At 41.9% G+C, this 19,196-nt stretch overlaps 1 protein-coding gene across 1 annotated transcript; it reads right to left on the reverse strand.

Moving 5' to 3' along the window:
• Positions 1-1,287: 1,287 nt before the first annotated feature.
• Positions 1,288-12,252, reverse strand: efna2b (ephrin-A2b). Its single transcript, XM_073476938.1, has 3 exons — positions 11,839-12,252; positions 5,960-6,025; positions 1,288-1,891 (listed from the first exon to the last, which is right to left on the reverse strand). Exons 1-3 carry the CDS (start codon positions 12,161-12,163, stop codon positions 1,752-1,754), a joined length of 531 nt encoding a protein of 176 aa, XP_073333039.1. The 5' UTR covers positions 12,164-12,252; the 3' UTR covers positions 1,288-1,751.
• Positions 12,253-19,196: the final 6,944 nt, after the last annotated feature.

The following is a 19,196-nucleotide window of genomic DNA, read 5'->3' on the forward strand; positions in this document are numbered from 1 at the left end:
TGTTACCTGTGAAGCTACGTTAGCTCTGAAGTGAAGTCAGACATCAGATTCTGTTGGATGTGACCTGATATTATGTTAATGAGTAAATTCAGTTAAACTCTAATTGTGATTTCTGAATTTGTAGAAATTTGTCTGATTTTTAAAATCTCTTTATTAATTTTTTCTTCCAGTTTTTAGACAGAAAGTTTGATATCATTATAAACTCTGCATCTGTTGCCGGATGATGAAAGTTAAACCTGAACCTCTGACTGCAACATCTGTTCAGGTGTTGAAGATGTTCCTGAACGCAGCTCTGAATCCTGCAGGATGAAACTGCTGCGAGTGTTTGAGTGTGTTTCTGCAGACTGATGATGTCGTTCTGTCTGCTGAGGATGAAGAGCTGTGACGATGATGATGATGAAGACGACCAGCCTCGTTCCTCCACAGACTCCACTGACGGCCATGTGGTCTCCTCTCAGGTCAGCTCTGTTTCACTCACAGATGTTTGTCTAAATGCTTCAGTCACAGCTGGTGTCTCCTGATCCATTGATCAGATATTGATGATATTTATTCAGACATCTTGTGCAAAAAGACCAAAACAGTGAGTTTGAAAGTTTTAATTTGTTTACCGAAGGAACCCAGAAAATATTGTTAGATAAAAATATTTATTATTTTTAAAGATAACTACTTATTTACACAATCTCTTATTATTAGACAGAAGATATTTAATATTATGTGTGAAAAAATCTGCTTTTGGATCTTCGGGGCTCCTGTACATATATTTAAGTCTTTGATGTATTTTCCAGGCAGCCGTTGATTTAAATAATTGTTTGAGTCCAGTTTGGAGCTGCTCTGCTTGAAGAGTGTCGTGAGAGAACTTGACTTTTGACTGTACTGCTGCAGGATGAATCGGGTCACATGTCGACTGATTTGTTAATAACATTAATTAATTACTGTGACGGATTAAATGGAAACCAACAGCGGCCTCAAACATTCAAAAAAGTGAATTAAAATTTGTGAAACACATCAGAGCGTCGATGATGTGATGAGTCCTGAGAGTTTTTCTTTTATAGGTTTAGATTCTGCAGAAACGATCAGACTCTGTTATAATAAACCGTCCTTGTTGCAGCCTTCGTACAAATAATGTACCAGTGAACCATCTTAATGTAACATCTTACATCTGTTACATCTTATAAGCCAATCATTTCTACGTATAATCTAAAACATCTTTTGGTACCGTGAGGTTCTGCTGATTGATAATAAACAGCTGAAACAAGTCAAACTGCTGGTCTGAACCTTTACATTTGGTTTATTTATTATAGTTTTATATAAAACTGTATTTGTACTCGGCAGAGTAAAGTTTTGACATCTGTACTGAAGCTCAGGTCTCATTTTGGCCCCAGAATTAAAAAAATGTGACAACATGTGGCACTACGGAGGCTGATGAGGGACAGAAACACAGAGAAACAACCTGTGAGAGTTCAAACTGTAGCTGAGTTGAACATGAGAGTCAGTGGAGTCTGGACACGTCGCCTGCAGTCTGTCACAGCACAAACATCTCAGATGATCCTGCACAGAAACTAACTCCAGGCAGCAGTGAGTCAGTACGCAGCTCCAGGCTCCTCCCACATGGGACCACAGCCTCCTCTGATTGGCTGAGCTGCTAAGTGTTCAGGTGAAGGTCAGGGGTCAGAGAGGGAGAGCTGGACCTGTTTCCTGCCTTAGGTTTCTCCTCAGAGCGACTGGAGGAAGAGGAACAGGAGGAGGAGGTGCTATGAGGAGGTGAGGAGGAGGATGAGGAGGAGGCCGAGCAACATGGCGGACAGCAGGGAGAGGCGGGGCAGAGCGAGGCTGCAGCCGCCGGTGGTGTCGTCAGTCAGGAACGGCTCCGGAGACTCGTACACCGAGTCATCTGAGAGAGACAGACAGGTGAGATCATCATTTATAACATGTGATGATGTTCACTGACATCATCTCTGACATCACTACCTGGTTTAAAGAGACTTTTTCCCATGATGCTTTGGTAACGTGCCTCTGACAAAGCATCATGGGAGCTGTAGTTAAACACTAATGTTGCTCAGTTACATTTACATTTACGGCATTTAGCAGACGCTTTTTTCCAAAGCGACTTACAATAAGTACATTTGTCACAAGAAAGAAACCACATATTACCGTCGATAAAGTAGAAAAGTAAAGATAGAAACAATTTTCAAGCCCTCATCTGAGCAAAGTAGCTGCTATTTATCAAGGATACCATAAGTGCAAAAGTGCTCTGCGGGGTCGAGGTAAAGTCTGAACAAGTGAGTCTTGAGTCTTTTGTGGAAGATGGCGAGTGACTCTGCTGTCCTGACGTTGGTTGGGAGTTCGTTCCACCACTGAGGTGCCAGAACAGAGAAGAGTCGCGACTTCGCTGAGCGGGTTTTGTTTGCTCTTAGCGATGGTGGTACCAGCTGGCCAGCTGATGTAGTAGAGCGAAGTGCTCGCGCTGGGGCAGTTCATCAGGAGGTTGAGTTTATCTGGAGAGTTTTCAGTCTCCTCCTCTGAAGCCGATCGTCTGTCAGCTGCAGTCTCATGAACAGACTGTAGGGGGCAGAGCTGCGCCGTATTGGTAAAAAACTGACAGTGTGATGTTTTTCTTTGTGCGATATGAAAAACTACAGGAAATTATAAAATGGCTCCTTCAAACCAAACATAAAGCAGCACTGCAGAAAGAGTTTGTTTTGTTCAGCTGGCGAGTGGTTCCTCTTAATCATGTTGTCCATAATGTTTAAAGAGGAAACGCTCAACACTCACAATCGCTCTCGACAATCTTTTCGGTTTGTCCCCGACAGGGAAGTGAAATATCTGCCCATGACTCAGGACATGAGCCGGAGACAACGACGAGGACGCTACAGCCTGATCTGATGCTGACAACACCTGCAGAGTCTGCCCAGCAACACCGGGGTCAGAGGTCACACACTCACTACACAGTCACTACACAGTCACCACACAGTCACCACACACTCACTACACAGTCACCACACACTCACTACAGTCACCACACACTCACTACACAGTCACCACACACACTCACTACAGTCACCACACTCACAACACACTCACTACAGTCACTACACACACACCACACTCACAACACACTTACTACAGTCAAAACACTCACAACACACTCACTACACACAGTCACCACACTCACTACAGTCAACACACTCACTACAGTCACTACACACACACTCACTCACTACACACACACTCACTCACCACACAGTCACTACACACACACTCACTCACCACACAGTCACTACACACTCACCACACTCACTACAGTCGCTACACTCTCACTATACACTCACTACACTCACTATACACTCACTACACACTCGCTACACTAACTACACAGTCACTACACACTCACCACACAGTCACTACACACACACTCGCTACACTCACTACACACTTGCTACATTCTCACTAACTATACACACAACGCACACTCACTACACACACTCACTACACAGTCACTACACACACACTCGCTACACACTCACTACACGCACAACGCACACTCACTACACAGTCACTACACACTCACCAACTACACACAACGCACACTCACTACACAGTCACTACACACACACACACAACACAGTCACTACACACTCGCTACACACTCACTACAGTCGCTACACTCACTACAGTCACTACACACTCATGCAACACAGTCACTACACACACACTCACTCACCACACAGTCACCACACTCACTACAGTCACCACACACACTCACTACAGTCACTACACACACACTCACTCACCACACAGTCACTACACACTCACCACACTCACTACAGTCGCTACACTCTCACTATACACTCGCTACACTCACTATACACTCACTACACACTCGCTACACTCTCACTAACTACACAGTCACTACACACTCGCTACACTCACTACACACTTGCTACATTCTCACTAACTACACACACAACGCACACTCACTACACACACTCACTACACAGTCACTACACACACACTCGCTACACTCGCTATACACTCGCTATACACTCGCTACACACTCACTACACGCACAACGCACACTCACTACACAGTCACTACACACTCACCAACTACACACAACGCACACTCACTACACAGTCACTACACACACACACACAACACAGTCACTACACACTCGCTACACACTCACTACAGTCGCTACACACTCACTACAGTCGCTACACACTCATGCAACACAGTCACTACACACACAACACACTCACTACACACACAACACACTCACTACACACTACGCATACACACACACTCTACACACTCACTATACACTCGCTACACTCTCACTAACTACACACACAACGCACACTCACTACAGTCACTACACACTCACCACTCACTCACTACACACTCACTCACTACACACTCACCACACAGTCACTACACACAACGCACAGTCACTACACACACACACAGTCACTACACATTTGCTACACACACAGTCACTACACACTCGCTACACACACACACACACACACACAACACAGTCACTACACACTCGCTACACAGTCACTACACACTCTACGCACACACTCTACACGCTCACTACACACTCAGTACACACGCTCACTACACACTCTACACACACACACTCTACACGCTCACTACGCACACACACTCTACACACTCACAACACGCTCAGTACACACGCTCACTACACACTCTACACGCTCACTACACACTCACAACACGCTCAGTACACACTCTACACGCACACACACTCTACACGCTCACTACACACTCACAACACGCTCAGTACACACGCTCACTACACACTCTACGCACACACACTCTACACGCTCACTACACGCTCACTACACGCTCACTACACACTCACTACACGCTCAGTACACACTCTACACGTTCACTACACACTCTACACACTCCATGTGTCAAAGCCCTTCAGTCAGTGGGTCAGCCTTGCAGACGATGAAGCAACAGAAAGCTGCCCTGTGGTAGTTGAGCATCAGCTGATCACCAGGTTGTTGCTGAGATGCGACATCGTGCAGCTGCAGTAAGTTTCAAGTTTCTACCTTTTGATAGAAAATAAAACAATTAATAGACCAGCTGGACTCTGAGCTGCAGTCAGGCTGCTGTGACGTTCAGTAATGACCAGAACAGATTTTAGATGTGAAACGTCTTCAAGACATTTCATTCTGTGAGACGTTTGTAAGACATTTTGTTATATTATCGTATGAATTTTTGATTTATGGTAAGTAAAGTAAATGTATTTCTCTGGCCCAGAATCTTAAGTGTTTTACAGTCTGTAGCCCTTCATCATCAGCATCGTCTTCCTCAGAGCCTTTAACAGCTTCAGCTTTAGTCTCTTTGATACGCAGCTATTATTGACCTGTGCTCTCATTGAGAGTTATAACACACTGACCGTCAGCCAATCAGAGCAGAGCATGAATCAGATTTATAGATTGTTGTTTATCATTCTGTTTATTCAGAAACGAGAAGCTCGAAGACAAAATGACATCTGAAACTTTATGACAGAAAAATCTGTCTGACAGCCTCATTTCAGTTCGTCTCAGCAGCTTCTTCAAGATGTTTAATTATATAAGTTATTAAATATTATAAAGTTAATCAGAAACATTTCTGACAGCTATAAACCACTGAAACTAAACTGTTATAATGCAGCTACATCAGGAGGAGCTGCTGCTCTCAGCCAAAGCTAAACGACTGTACAGACGGAGGACCTCCTCAACATGTTCTGACTACTTCTGACCACAGGAGGGCGTCTGTCAGGTAAACATCGGGTCTAAAACTGACTGATTATTTGATTAATAACGGGAACAACAGATCCAAATATACGACTTTATATGAGAATCAAACTTGTTGTCTGGAGGTGGAAGAATCGGAGTTAGAGGACAGAGTTTCAGGGGGAGGAAGAGGAGAAGAGACTCACTGGTTGGTTTGACGTAGATTTTGAGCTTCAGACAGGGTTTCCCAGCCAGGTTGGGATGTGGAGACGCTGCAGAGACAGAGAGACACAGAGAGACAGAGAGACACACAGACAGACACACAGAGACAGACACACACAGACACACAGAGACAGAGACAGAGAGACACAGAGACACAGAGAGAGACACACAGAGACACACAGAGACAGACACACACAGAGACACACAGAGACAGAGAGACACACACAGAGACACAGAGACAAACACACACAGAGACAGAGACACAGACAGACACACAGAGACAGAGACACAGAGACAGACACACAGACACACAGAGACACAGAGACAGACACACACAGAGACACAGAGAGAGACACACACAGACACACAGAGACACAGAGACAGAGACACACACAGACACACACAGAGACACACACACACAGACACACAGAGACACAGAGACAGAGACACACACAGACACACACAGAGACAGAGACAGACACACACAGAGACACAGAGACAGACACACAGACACAGAGACACAGAGACAGACACACACAGAGACACAGAGAGAGACACACAGAGACAGACACACAGAGACAGAGACACACAGAGACAGAGACAGAGAGACAGAGGCAGACACACACAGAGACACAGAGACAGAGACACAGAGACAGACACACAGAGACAGAGACAGACACACACAGAGACACAGAGACAGACACACACAGAGACACACAGAGACAGACACACAGAGACAGACACACAGACAGATCAGTAAAATGAACAGCCGATAAATCATCACATCAGATAACTGTTTCATTCAAACTGAATTCAGTTATGAATTTAAATATGTTCAGGTTTGATTTGGTGCAAAGTCTCGTTGTGATCTTTGTTTTCTCTGCAGCAGCTGTTTGACCTAGTATTCAGCGTGTAGTAGTACTGGCAGATGTAGTAGTACTGGCAGATGTTGTGGTAGTGGTAGTAGTACTGGCAGATGTGGTAGTAGTACTGGCAGATGTGGTAGTAGTACTGGCAGATGTAGTAGTAGTAGTGGTAGTAGTACTGGCAGATGTGGTAGTAGTACTGGCAGATGTGGTAGTAGTGGTAGAAGTACTGGCAGATGTGTTAGTAGTAGTACTGGCAGAGGTAGTAGTGGTAGTATTACTTGCAGATGTAGTAGTAAGTGGTAGTAGTACTGGCAGATGTGGTAGTAGTAGTACTGGCAGAGGTAGTAGTACTGGCAGATGTAGCAGTACTTGCAGATGTAGTAGTAAGTGGTAGTAGTACTGGCAGATGTGGTAGTAGTAGTACTGGCAGAGGTAGTAAGTGGTAGTAGTACTGGCAGATGTAGTGGTAGTAGTACGTGGTAGCAGTACTGGCAGATCAGTGTGTAGTAGTACCCAGTGTGTAGTAGTACTCACAGGTGTAATAGTACTCCGATGTAGTATTCAGTGTGTAGTAGTGCTCACAGATGTAGTAGTACTCAGATGTAGTATTCAATGTGTAGTAGTACTCAGATGTAGTATTCAGTGTGTAGTAGTACTCACAGATGTAGTAGGACTCAGATGTAGTATTCAATGTGTAGTAGTGCTTACAGATGTAGTAGGACTCAGATGTAGTATTCAATGTGTAGTAGTGCTCACAGATGTAGTATTCAGTGTGTAGTAGTACTCAGATGTAGTATTCAATGTGTAGTAGTGCTCACAGATGTCGTAGTACTCAGATGTAGTATTCAGTGTGTAGTAGTACTCTCAGATGTAGTATTCAATGTGTAGTAGTGCTCAGATGTAGTATTCAGTGTGTAGTAGTACTCAGATGTAGTATTCAATGTGTAGTAGTGCTCACAGATGTAGTAGTACTCAGATGTAGTATTCAGTGTGTAGTAGTGCTCACAGATGTAGTAGTACTCAGATGTAGTATTCAATGTGTAGTAGTACTCAGATGTAGTATTCAGTGTGTAGTAGTACTCACAGATGTAGTAGTACTCAGATGTAGTATTCAGTGTGTAGTAGTGCTCACAGATGTAGTAGTACTCAGATGTAGTATTCAATGTGTAGTAGTGCTCACAGATATAGTAGTACTCAGATGTAGTATTCAGTGTGTAGTAGTACTCACAGATGTAGGACTCAGATGTAGTATTCAGTGTGTAGTAGTACTCAGATGTAGTATTCAGTGTGTAGTAGTACTCTCAGATGTAGTATTCAATGTGTAGTAGTACTCAGATGTAGTATTCAGTGTGTAGTAGTGCTCACAGATGTAGTAGTACTCAGATGTAGTATTCAATGTGTAGAAGTGCTCACAGATGTAGTAGTACTCAGATGTAGTATCCAGTGTGTAGTAGTACTCAGATGTAGTATTCAGTGTGTAGTAGTACTCACAGATGTAGTAGTACTCAGATGTAGTATTCAGTGTGTAGTAGTGCTCACAGATGTAGTAGTACTCAGATGTAGTATTCAGTGTGTAGTAGTGCTCACAGATGTAGTAGTACTCAGATGTAGTATTCAATGTGTAGTAGTACTCAGATGTAGTATTCAGAGTGTAGTAGTGCTCACAGATGTAGTAGTACTCAGATGTAGTATTCAATGTGTAGTAGTGCTCACAGATGTAGTAGTACTCAGATGTAGTATTCAGTGTGTAGTAGTACTCTCAGATGTAGTATTCAATGTGTACTAGTGCTCAGATGTAGTATTCAATGTGTAGTAGTGCTCACAGATGTAGTAGTACTCAGATGTAGTATTCAGTGTGTAGTAGCGCTCACAGATGTAGTAGTACTCAGATGTAGTATTCAATGTGTAGTAGTACTCAGATGTAGTATTCAGTGTGTAGTAGTACTCACAGATGTAGTAGGACTCAGATGTAGTATTCAATGTGTAGTAGTGCTCACAGATGTAGTAGTACTCAGATGTAGTATTCAGTGTGTAGTAGTACTCACAGATGTAGGACTCAGATGTAGTATTCAGTGTGTAGTAGTACTCAGATGTAGTATTCAGTGTGTAGTAGTACTCACAGATGTAGTAGGACTCAGATGTAGTATTCAATGTGTAGTAGTGCTCACAGATGTAGTAGTACTCAGATGTAGTATTCAGTGTGTAGTAGTACTCACAGATGTAGGACTCAGATGTAGTATTCAGTGTGTAGTAGTACTCACAGATGTAGTAGTACTCAGATGTAGTATTCAGTGTGTAGTAGTACTCACAGATGTAGTAGTACTCAGATGTAGTATTCAGTGTGTAGTAGTACTCTCAGATGTAGTATTCAGTGTGTAGTAGTGCTCACAGATGTAGTAGTACTCAGATGTAGTATTCAATGTGTAGTAGTGCTCAGATATAGTAGTACTCACAGATGTAGGACTCAGATGTAGTATTCAGTGTGTAGTAGTACTCACAGATGTAGTAGTACTCAGATGTAGTATTCAGTGTGTAGTAGAACTCACAGATGTAGTATTCAGTGTGTAGTAGAACTCACAGATGTAGTAGTACTCAGATGTAGAATTCAGTGTGTAGTAGAACTCAGATGTAGTAGGACTCAGATGTAGTATTCAATGTGTAGTAGTACTCAGATGTAGTATTCAGTGTGTAGTAGTACTCACAGATGTAGTAGTACTCAGATGTAGTATTCAGTGTGTAGTAGTACTCACAGATGTAGTAGTACTCAGATGTAGTATTCAGTGTGTAGTAGTACTCACAGATGTAGTAGTACTCAGATGTAGTATTCAGTGTGTAGTAGTGCTCACAGATGTAGTAGTACTCAGATGTAGTATACAGTGTGTAGTAGTGCTCACAGATGTAGTAGTACTCAGATGTAGTATTCAATGTGTAGTAGTACTCAGATGTAGTATTCAGTGTGTAGTAGTGCTCACAGATGTAGTAGTACTCAGATGTAGTATTCAGTGTGTAGTAGTGCTCACAGATGTAGTAGTACTCAGATGTAGTATTCAATGTGTAGTAGTACTCAGATGTAGTATTCAATGTGTAGTAGTACTCAGATGTAGTATTCAGTGTGTAGTAGTACTCACAGATGTAGTAGTACTCAGATGTAGTATTCAGTGTGTAGTAGTACTCTCAGATGTAGTATTCAATGTGTAGTAGTACTCAGATGTAGTATTCAGTGTGTAGTAGTGCTCACAGATGTAGTAGTACTCAGATGTAGTATTCAATGTGTAGAAGTGCTCACAGATGTAGTAGTACTCAGATGTAGTATCCAGTGTGTAGTAGTACTCAGATGTAGTATTCAGTGTGTAGTAGTACTCAGATGTAGTATTCAGTGTGTAGTAGTGCTCACAGATGTAGTAGTACTCAGATGTAGTATTCAATGTGTAGTAGTGCTCAGATATAGTAGTACTCAGATGTAGTATTCAGTGTGTAGTAGTACTCACAGATGTAGGACTCAGATGTAGTATTCAGTGTGTAGTAGAACTCAGATGTAGTAGGACTCAGATGTAGTATTCAATGTGTAGTAGTACTCAGATGTAGTATTCAGTGTGTAGTAGTGCTCACAGATGTAGTAGTACTCAGATGTAGTATTCAGTGTGTAGTAGTACTCACAGATGTAGTAGTACTCAGATGTAGTATTCAGTGTGTAGTAGTACTCACAGATGTAGTAGTACTCAGACGTAGTATTCAGTGTGTAGTAGAGCTCACAGATGTAGTAGTACTCAGATGTAGTATTCAGTGTGTAGTAGAGCTCACAGATGTAGTAGTACTCAGATGTAGTATTCAGTGTGTAGTAGAACTTACAGATGTAGTAGTACTCAGATGTAGTATTCAGTGTGTAGTAGTACTCACAGATGTAGTAGTACTCAGATGTAGTATTCAGTGTGTAGTAGAACTCACAGATGTAGTAGTACTCAGATGTAGTATTCAGTGTGTAGTAGGACTCAGATGTAGTATTCAATGTGTAGTAGTACTCAGATGTAGTATTCAGTGTGTAGTAGTACTCACAGATGTAGTAGTACTCAGATGTAGTATTCAGTGTGTAGTAGTACTCACAGATGTAGTAGTACTCAGATGTAGTATTCAGTGTGTAGTAGTACTCACAGATGTAGTAGTACTCAGATGTAGTATTCAGTGTGTAGTAGAGCTCACAGATGTAGTAGTACTCAGATGTAGTATTCAGTGTGTAGTAGAGCTCACAGATGTAGTAGTACTCAGATGTAGTATTCAGTGTGTAGTAGTACTCAGATGTAGTATTCAGTGTGTAGTAGAGCTCACAGATGTAGTAGTACTCAGATGTAGTATTCAGTGTGTAGTAGTACTCAGATCTAGTATTCAGTGTGTAGTAGTGCTCACAGATGTAGTAGTACTCAGATGTAGTATTCAGTGTGTAGTAGTATTCACAGACGTAGTAGTACTCAGATGTAGTATTCAGTGTGTAGTAGAGCTCACAGATGTAGTAGTACTCAGATGTAGTATTCAGTGTGTAGTAGTACTCAGATGTAGTATTCAGTGTGTAGTAGAGCTCACAGATGTAGTAGTACTCAGATGTAGTATTCAGTGTGTAGTAGTGCTCACAGATGTAGTAGTACTCAGATGTAGTATTCAGTGTGTAGTAGAACTCACAGATGTAGTAGTACTCAGATGTAGTATTCAGTGTGTAGTAGTACTCACAGATGTAGTAGTACTCAGATGTAGTATTCAGTGTGTAGTAGAACTCACAGATGTAGTAGTACTCAGATGTAGTATTCAGTGTGTAGTAGAACTCACAGATGTAGTAGTACTCAGATGTAGTATTCAGTGTGTAGTAGTGCTCACAGATGTAGTAGTATTCAGTGTGTAGTAGTGCTCACAGATGTAGTAGTACTCAGATGTAGTATTCAGTGTGTAGTAGTGCTCACAGATGTAGTAGTACTCAGATGTAGTATTCAGTGTGTAGTAGAACTCACAGATGTAGTAGTACTCGTGTCCTGGCCTGAACTCGAAGCCCAGGCTGAAGGGGGTGAACAGCTGGAACTTCTCGGAGAACTTGAGCGGCCCGTTTGGGCTCAGCGGGCGGTTACACTCCCACCGTTTGAAGCCCTTCCTGTGGTGGTCGCAGGTGGTGTAGCCGTCGTAGTTCACCATGTACAACACGTAGTGCTCCATCCGCTCGGCAGACTCCGCCACCTCGTAGTGCGGACAGTAGATGTCCAGGTAGTCGTTGATCGCCACCTCCACCGTGTACTCGCCCCGAAAGAACCTGGGGAGGAAGAGGAGGAGAGATGATGTCATTTCCTGTTGACTACAGCCGAGTGGTCAGTTCACATTTCCTTCTGTTTTCAGTTCCTCATCTGTCTGAACGAGGAGCCCTCTGTACATATTCTGACATCATCTTTGAATCTCCTCAGTGTTACTGAACATAGAAACTAGATTATGTAAACATCATGTACATTTAAGGAACAGTCACCAGCTTTAAAAACTACACTACCCATGAGCCTCAGCTGCTGTTGCTGTGGAGAAGAAGCCAGTCAGAGAATTCAAAATGCTTCTTTGCCATTTGTGGAGCTCTGTGATTGGATGTTTGTTAGTGACATGCATCTTGGGAGTCGTAGTCTCCTTCAGTTTTTATGACCACAGACTTGTTGAACCTTCTCTGATAGGCTGCGATCACGCCAACACTCGTGACTCGTACTGAGCATCAATCTACAACACATCTAACAGTTAGCAGCTGACAGCTAATGTGTCAGAAACAGGTGGTTTGTTCCTGAGACCAACAAGAACAAGTGAAGTTTCTTCAGAGATGTTCTACTTATTCATTTAAGGAGGAGGAAGAAGGTGAGAGTGTTGTCAGACCCTCAGCTCAACACAAAGAGCCTCCATTCAACTGCAGCACATGGAAACCGTGTGTGTGTGTGTCTGTCTGTGTGTGTGTGTGTGTCTGTCTGTGTGTGTATGTGTCTGTGTGTGTCTGTGTGTGTGTCTGTGTGTGTGTGTGTGTGTGTGTGTCAATCCCTCCGAGGCTTCAGTTAATCAGAGCTAACTGTTTATCGGAGTGTCGCTGTGTTTACAGATGGAGATCTGACTGACTTCCTGTTTACTCTGACCTGCTCAATAAAGTTTTTCAAGTTTTGAACTGTTAAGATGATGTCATCTTTTTAGTTTCTGTTACAAAGAAATGACTCAAACTGAATATTTTAATATTTGTTAAAATGTGACAGTTTGATTTCTGAACAACAGAAGACATTTGAAGACGACGATCGGCGGATCATTTTCATGTTCGGACTTCTAACTGTCAGCCGACGCTCAGTTAAATAAAGTTTGATGTAAAACATGTGGAGCGTCGACCAGTGAGAAGTGTTTTTGTGTTTGGTCCACAGCTGCTCCGTCACACTGTCGCTGTAATTTACATAATTTAATTTAGAACAAACAGACGAGTTTCACCTCGTTATTAGAAACCATCGTCATTCAGCGATCGATCGCAGAAAACAAACTCATCAAACTTCATGTGTCTCTGAATATTCATCAGACACAGAGCGGGCGGGGCCGTCCAATCAGCAGAGCTAATTAAGATTCTCTTAATGAGGTTTGAACGGACTGATTTGGTTTCTCACGGTCCGTCCTGATTGGCTGAGCAGTCCTGGTTAATCACAGTGAAAACTAACAGACTTCAGTGTGTTAACAGCAGAAACAGGCCGAGTGAGCAGAGGTCAGACTGCAGGGGGCGCCGTCTCTCCGTCCTACATTTTACTGTTTACTGTTATTATATTATTATTTTAACAGCCACTTATATTTTTTTAATTTGACTTAACAGATTTTCTTGGTGTGCATTAGTCTCTGAATACATTTGTTTTCTTAATATTAATCTATTATTTTATATACATTTGATTTGTTTGAAAGGTGCCATATGAATAAAGTTTGATCGTCACAGCAGAGTAAAGCAACAATTCACTGTCAAAAGGAGCACAGCTGAATATTTTACCCAGAATCCTTTGAGCAAGGCTGTAATGGTACGGGGGAGGATTCAGGCCACACAAGAAAATTTCATTCATCTGAATTGTGACTGAAACTCTTTTTTTTCTTCTACACCAGGAAACGATGGGAACACCTGAATCTATGAGTCCTGACTGTCTTTAAAACTTGGTATTACATAAATAAAGTGATATTAATAAAGAGTTGAGCTCCTCCTCCTTCAGCCTCCACTCTCTTTGTTTCTCTGGCACTTCCTGAAAGTGTGACGTTAAAGTAAAGCATTTATTTTTGGCACAGATGGGCCTCCGTATGATCGAGTTATCTTAATGACTTCAAACACTTTAAGTTTCCCTCCACAGTTTGTTGCTGAATCACAGTGATGATTATTCCCATGTGGCCTGAACGCAGCATGAGAGCGTCGTCCTGATGGAGGTCGATGGGATCAGCTGGATGTTTCCTGCTGGATGAAACCATCCTGATGGCGTTTCTCCTCGCCGCGCCCTCTTCGTCTTCGCTAACACCATTAGCAAAGTGCAGGCTAACTCAGTTAGCTGAAGGATTGGGTGACGCTAACAGCTGAGAGAGCAGCGCTGCGTTCACTGAACTCTGTCCCCTCAGCTCTCACATCATTACTCATCAGTCTAATGGAGGGAGGCCAAGGGACCGCCGGGTTCACCGTCATCATCATCATCATCCTCATCATCCTCCTCCTCACCATCATCCTCATCCTCCTCACCATCATCATCCTCCTCACCACCATCATCATCCTCCTCACCATCATCATCCTCCTCATCACCACCATCATCATCCTCCTCACCACCATCCTCATCCTCCTCACCACCATCATCCTCCTCACCACCACCACCATCATCATCCTCCTCACCACCATCCTCACCACCACCATCATCCTCCTCACCACCATCCTCACCACCATCCTCATCCTCCTCACCACCATCATCATGTAGTCTGAAAGCGTTCTCACTGATCAGTCAGAGCTGTTGATCCAGTTTGTTTCCCTGTCCACAGCTGTGATGTCACAGCTCCCAGCATGCCTCTGTGTGATTTACTGTTTACTCTGCACAAGTCTGTGAAGGTCAGGTGGACAAGGAGGGGTCAGTGAAGACGAGGACAGGTCGAGGTTGTTCTGTCCCTGACAGATGGCGGTTCAGCAGCTGGTGTGGTTCTGCTCGCTGATCTTCCACCAACACGTTTAAACAACATAAATGTCCAGTTTGATTCCTTTTTATTGAAAAAGAAAAGATTCACTGTTTTCTTGTTTTTCCCTCCAGGAGGTTCTGACTGCAACAATAAATGAAAAACTCAACGTCTACAGTTTTGTGTCATATTTCTAATCTGTGTGAACAAATATGATCAGTCATAGCTTCACCAGCCACAGCGTGTTGAAACATGGAGCTACATGAACGAGAAGTGTTTCTCTGATGTTCTGCAGAAAAGCAGCAAACAAAAGTCATCGGATCACCTCTGACACTTCACTGCAATAAAACATCTCAACCTTTCAGAGCAGCTGCTGTGAAATCAGCACAATCCAGAAAAACTGGACTGGACTATAAAGTCCTGGAGGAGACGTTCTGTAGAGTCAGTAATTAATTAGCCAGGTCCGACACTGACACTGAGCTGTGGGCCAGAGCGAAGAAGCTGGAAGGTTTGTACATCAGACTCCAGTCAGGTTCAAGTGTAACACTTGATGCAACACGTGAGCCTGAAGGCATCATCAGGGAAACATCCATATGAACAAAACTGTATGTAGACATGGAAAACAAAGATCCACCTGTTATCTCCAAACTGTTCAGCACACACACAAACACACCGGCCCTCCTTCAGAAAAACCTGCGTCCAGGTGAGTTTCAGCTTCTTTTCATAAAGACTCTCCAACACCTGAGGACACGTCAGGTGATGAAACACTCTGAACGAGGCTCCTCACTGAGCCTACTGGATCATGTCGGTACAACATCAGCAGCAGCTTCTCCATCATTCAGTTATTAACGTTTGTACTCTATGAATATAACATTAAACAAAATAACATCCATCAGTCACCGTACAAACTCAGATACGTCATCATAACACAGTCGACACCGACGCTTCATCCACACAAACACTGAGAAGCTTTCTGAACATCTTCTTCACTGACCTGATACACCAAAGCAGAAGATTGTAAGAAACAGCGTGTACAGTGTGCTCACATTCAACCCATCTGTGCAGCACAGCGAGGCTGAATGAACGAGAACAATCACGAACCAGAAGAGGAAATCAAACTCAGATCACAGTGACGGTCGGATTAATATCTGCAGACTAAATAACAAAGACACGCAAACAGCTCAGAGTGTGTCGCTGCTGCACAGTGTTAATAAAGCTCATACAGAGTCTACCACAGGCTGCAGTTCCCCACACAGCCAGCAGGAGGTTCATCAGCTGAGATCAGTTAATATGAGGTTTTATTAATCACTACTGACACCTGCTCTTCTGTTTACATCAAACTTCAGATCAAATTTAATTGATTTATAAATGAGAACTGATCTGAGATCTGATCTGAGGTCTGTGTTTGAAACTCACTGAAGACAGTATTGTGTGTTTTCATCACTTGTTGTGTTCAAAAGTCCCTTAAAGTGTAACTCTCTCCAAAATGCAAGGTTTTTTTGTGAATGTACCTGAGTCAAACCTTTGTGTAAAAGCATAATTACGACAAAAAAGCCACTTTTAAGATTTACCGTATTTTTGTTTTCGGGTCAAAATCATTTTTAATTGCGTGCTAGGGGCAACTTTACGGTAGCATCAAAATGGCCGCCGTCCTGCCAGTCGAGAAGAGTCGATCCCCGAGTGCGACGTAACATGGAGCGTTCCACCTTTACTCTCCTCCATGTTACGTCGCACTCGGGGATCGACTCTTCTCGACTGGCAGGACGGCGGCGAGCGGAGCAAGCGGCTGCTAACGTGAGCTGTTCAAAAACCTTCTTTTTAGTAAACTCTGTGTACACAAACAACGTTCTCAATGCTCGTGTTCATGTGTAGAGACCCTGGTGACGCTACGAGCAAAGTTTCATGTTGTGTCGAGTCTTCTTAGTGTTTACGGTAAAGTTGCCCCGAGCACGCAATTGAAAATGATTTTGACCCAAAAACAAAAGTACGGTAAATCTTAAAAGTGGCTTCTTCGTCATAATTATGCTTTTACATGAAGGTTTGACTCGGGTTCCTTCACAAAAAAAGCCTGCGCTGCATTTTGGCGAGAGTTTCACTTTAATGCAGCTTTAACTTCTAAATAAGTTAAAACATTTATTTAACATTAAAAACTAATCAGACTGACACTATGACATGTATCAGCCTGTAAACACTGAGTAATCTGAATCTGCAAAGTAACTAGTAACTAAAGTTAACAAATAAATATCTTTGAGGAAGTTTTAAGTAGCAGAAAATAGAAATACTCAAATAAAGTAACTGAAAATTGTACTTGAACAGTACTTGAGTAATTTGTACTCAGGTTTATTCCATCACTGGTTATTTGAAGATTTTATTTTACATAAATGAATAACAACAGTTTTCAGTCTCATTGGTTTCTAATAATCTGATCGTCAGTTTCTGAAGCTGCAGTTCAGATGAACTCTGAGTCACATGACTGGATCAAAGTGCGTCCATGTTGGAGCAGGACTTTCCCACAGCAGCAGAGAGCAGCTTTATTATTTCTGTCCCACAGTCTCATGATGGACGTCCTCTGGAGACACTCTGCAGGACATTGTGTGCCTGTGTGTGTTAATGTAACCTGAGTCCGTCCTGACAGGCTCAGCCACAATACACACACTGTTTCCTTCAGGTTCAGACAAGAAGCTACAAGCTGCGACACAAAACTATCTGATCTGACGTCTGAGAACCTGATCCCACGCACACACACACACACACACACACACACACACACACACACACACACACACACACACACACACACACACACACACACACACACTGATTGAAGATAAAAACCTCACAGTGACAGAATGTAACTAAATACATTTACTCAGGTTTTTGTCTTTCAAATGACTTTTTTTTTACATCTTATTTATTTGCTTATTTTTTTCTTTTTACTTTCTTGTCTTTTAATGCAATTTTTCTTTTTTCTTAATGTTTTATATTTTTATTGTTTTTCTGCCCGTGTGTTTAAATAAACTCAGAGCTACGTGTACTTTACTTTACTATTTTTATTTCCACTCCACCACACTATAGGGACCAATACTGTACTTTTTACTCCACTACATTTATCAGATTACTTTAGTTACTAGTTACTTTACAGATTACATGCTGCATCATTTTTAAATTAATAGATTTTCTCATTGATCAGATAAAAACAGTGATTGTGACGATCAGCTGACTCACAGTTTTTACATACATGTAATATATGGATCAGTTACTGATACTTTTGATACTCAAGTACATTTAATATCAGATCCTTTTTTTTGTTTTATGAACAGAACATTGTGTCCGTATATTAGAATATTAAGTATCAGATTCTGAAGTTCAGCCCAAAATCTACTTATTAATTAAAAGAATAAAGAGTTTCTGAGAGACAGTTTAGTGGCTAAAATCTGTGAAAAAGTGAATGGAGTTCTGCACAGAGCGATGACTGGAAGCTGTGCAGTACTTCCTGGTTGTGACGGTGATGATGACTACTAATATTTTAACACCATAACTTCACTTTTACTGGAGTGTGACTGTTGTTTTTCTGCTCTTTTCATCGTGATCACTGCAACACATAAAATGTTTCTCACAATAAATACTGTGATTATTACGACGCTCTGTGCAGCTGATCCTGAGGGTGGCGCTACAGGAGAGGTCTTTATTATCTAAAGGGTTCATCTTGTGAGTATATAACATAAAACATAAACTGTCATAATATTCTGTATTTGTTTTGCTTCAAACTGTATGAAATGTGACAACATGTGTTCTTATATTTTTATATTCACAGTCTATGTTTATTTGAGCTAACGGCAGCCTGTCTGCATTAACGGACAATAAAGTTCTAGAATCTTGAATCTTATTTTGTGAACAGTTCAGATCCAATGTCAGAGTTTATCACAGGAAGAGTGGCTCTAAACTTTCAAAACAAAAGCCTTTCTCTAAAATGTGAGCTGAGTCTGAGCACATGATGCTCACAGTCTCAGATCTCAGAAACATTTGAAGAATTTATTGAATAATAGAATGTTTTACATTTTTATGGACATGAAACATAACTTTAATTTATGATAGACGTCATTATTAAACAGTTAATTTAACTTTAGTTAATCTTAATTGATAAAATGTTTTATAAACCATTTCTTTAACTCTCGGTTTGTTGCAACTGATTTTTCTAATA

The sequence above is a fragment of the Pagrus major genome, chromosome 11, assembly GCF_040436345.1.
Source record: "Pagrus major chromosome 11, Pma_NU_1.0".
Taxonomy (NCBI): Eukaryota; Metazoa; Chordata; class Actinopteri; order Spariformes; family Sparidae; genus Pagrus; species Pagrus major.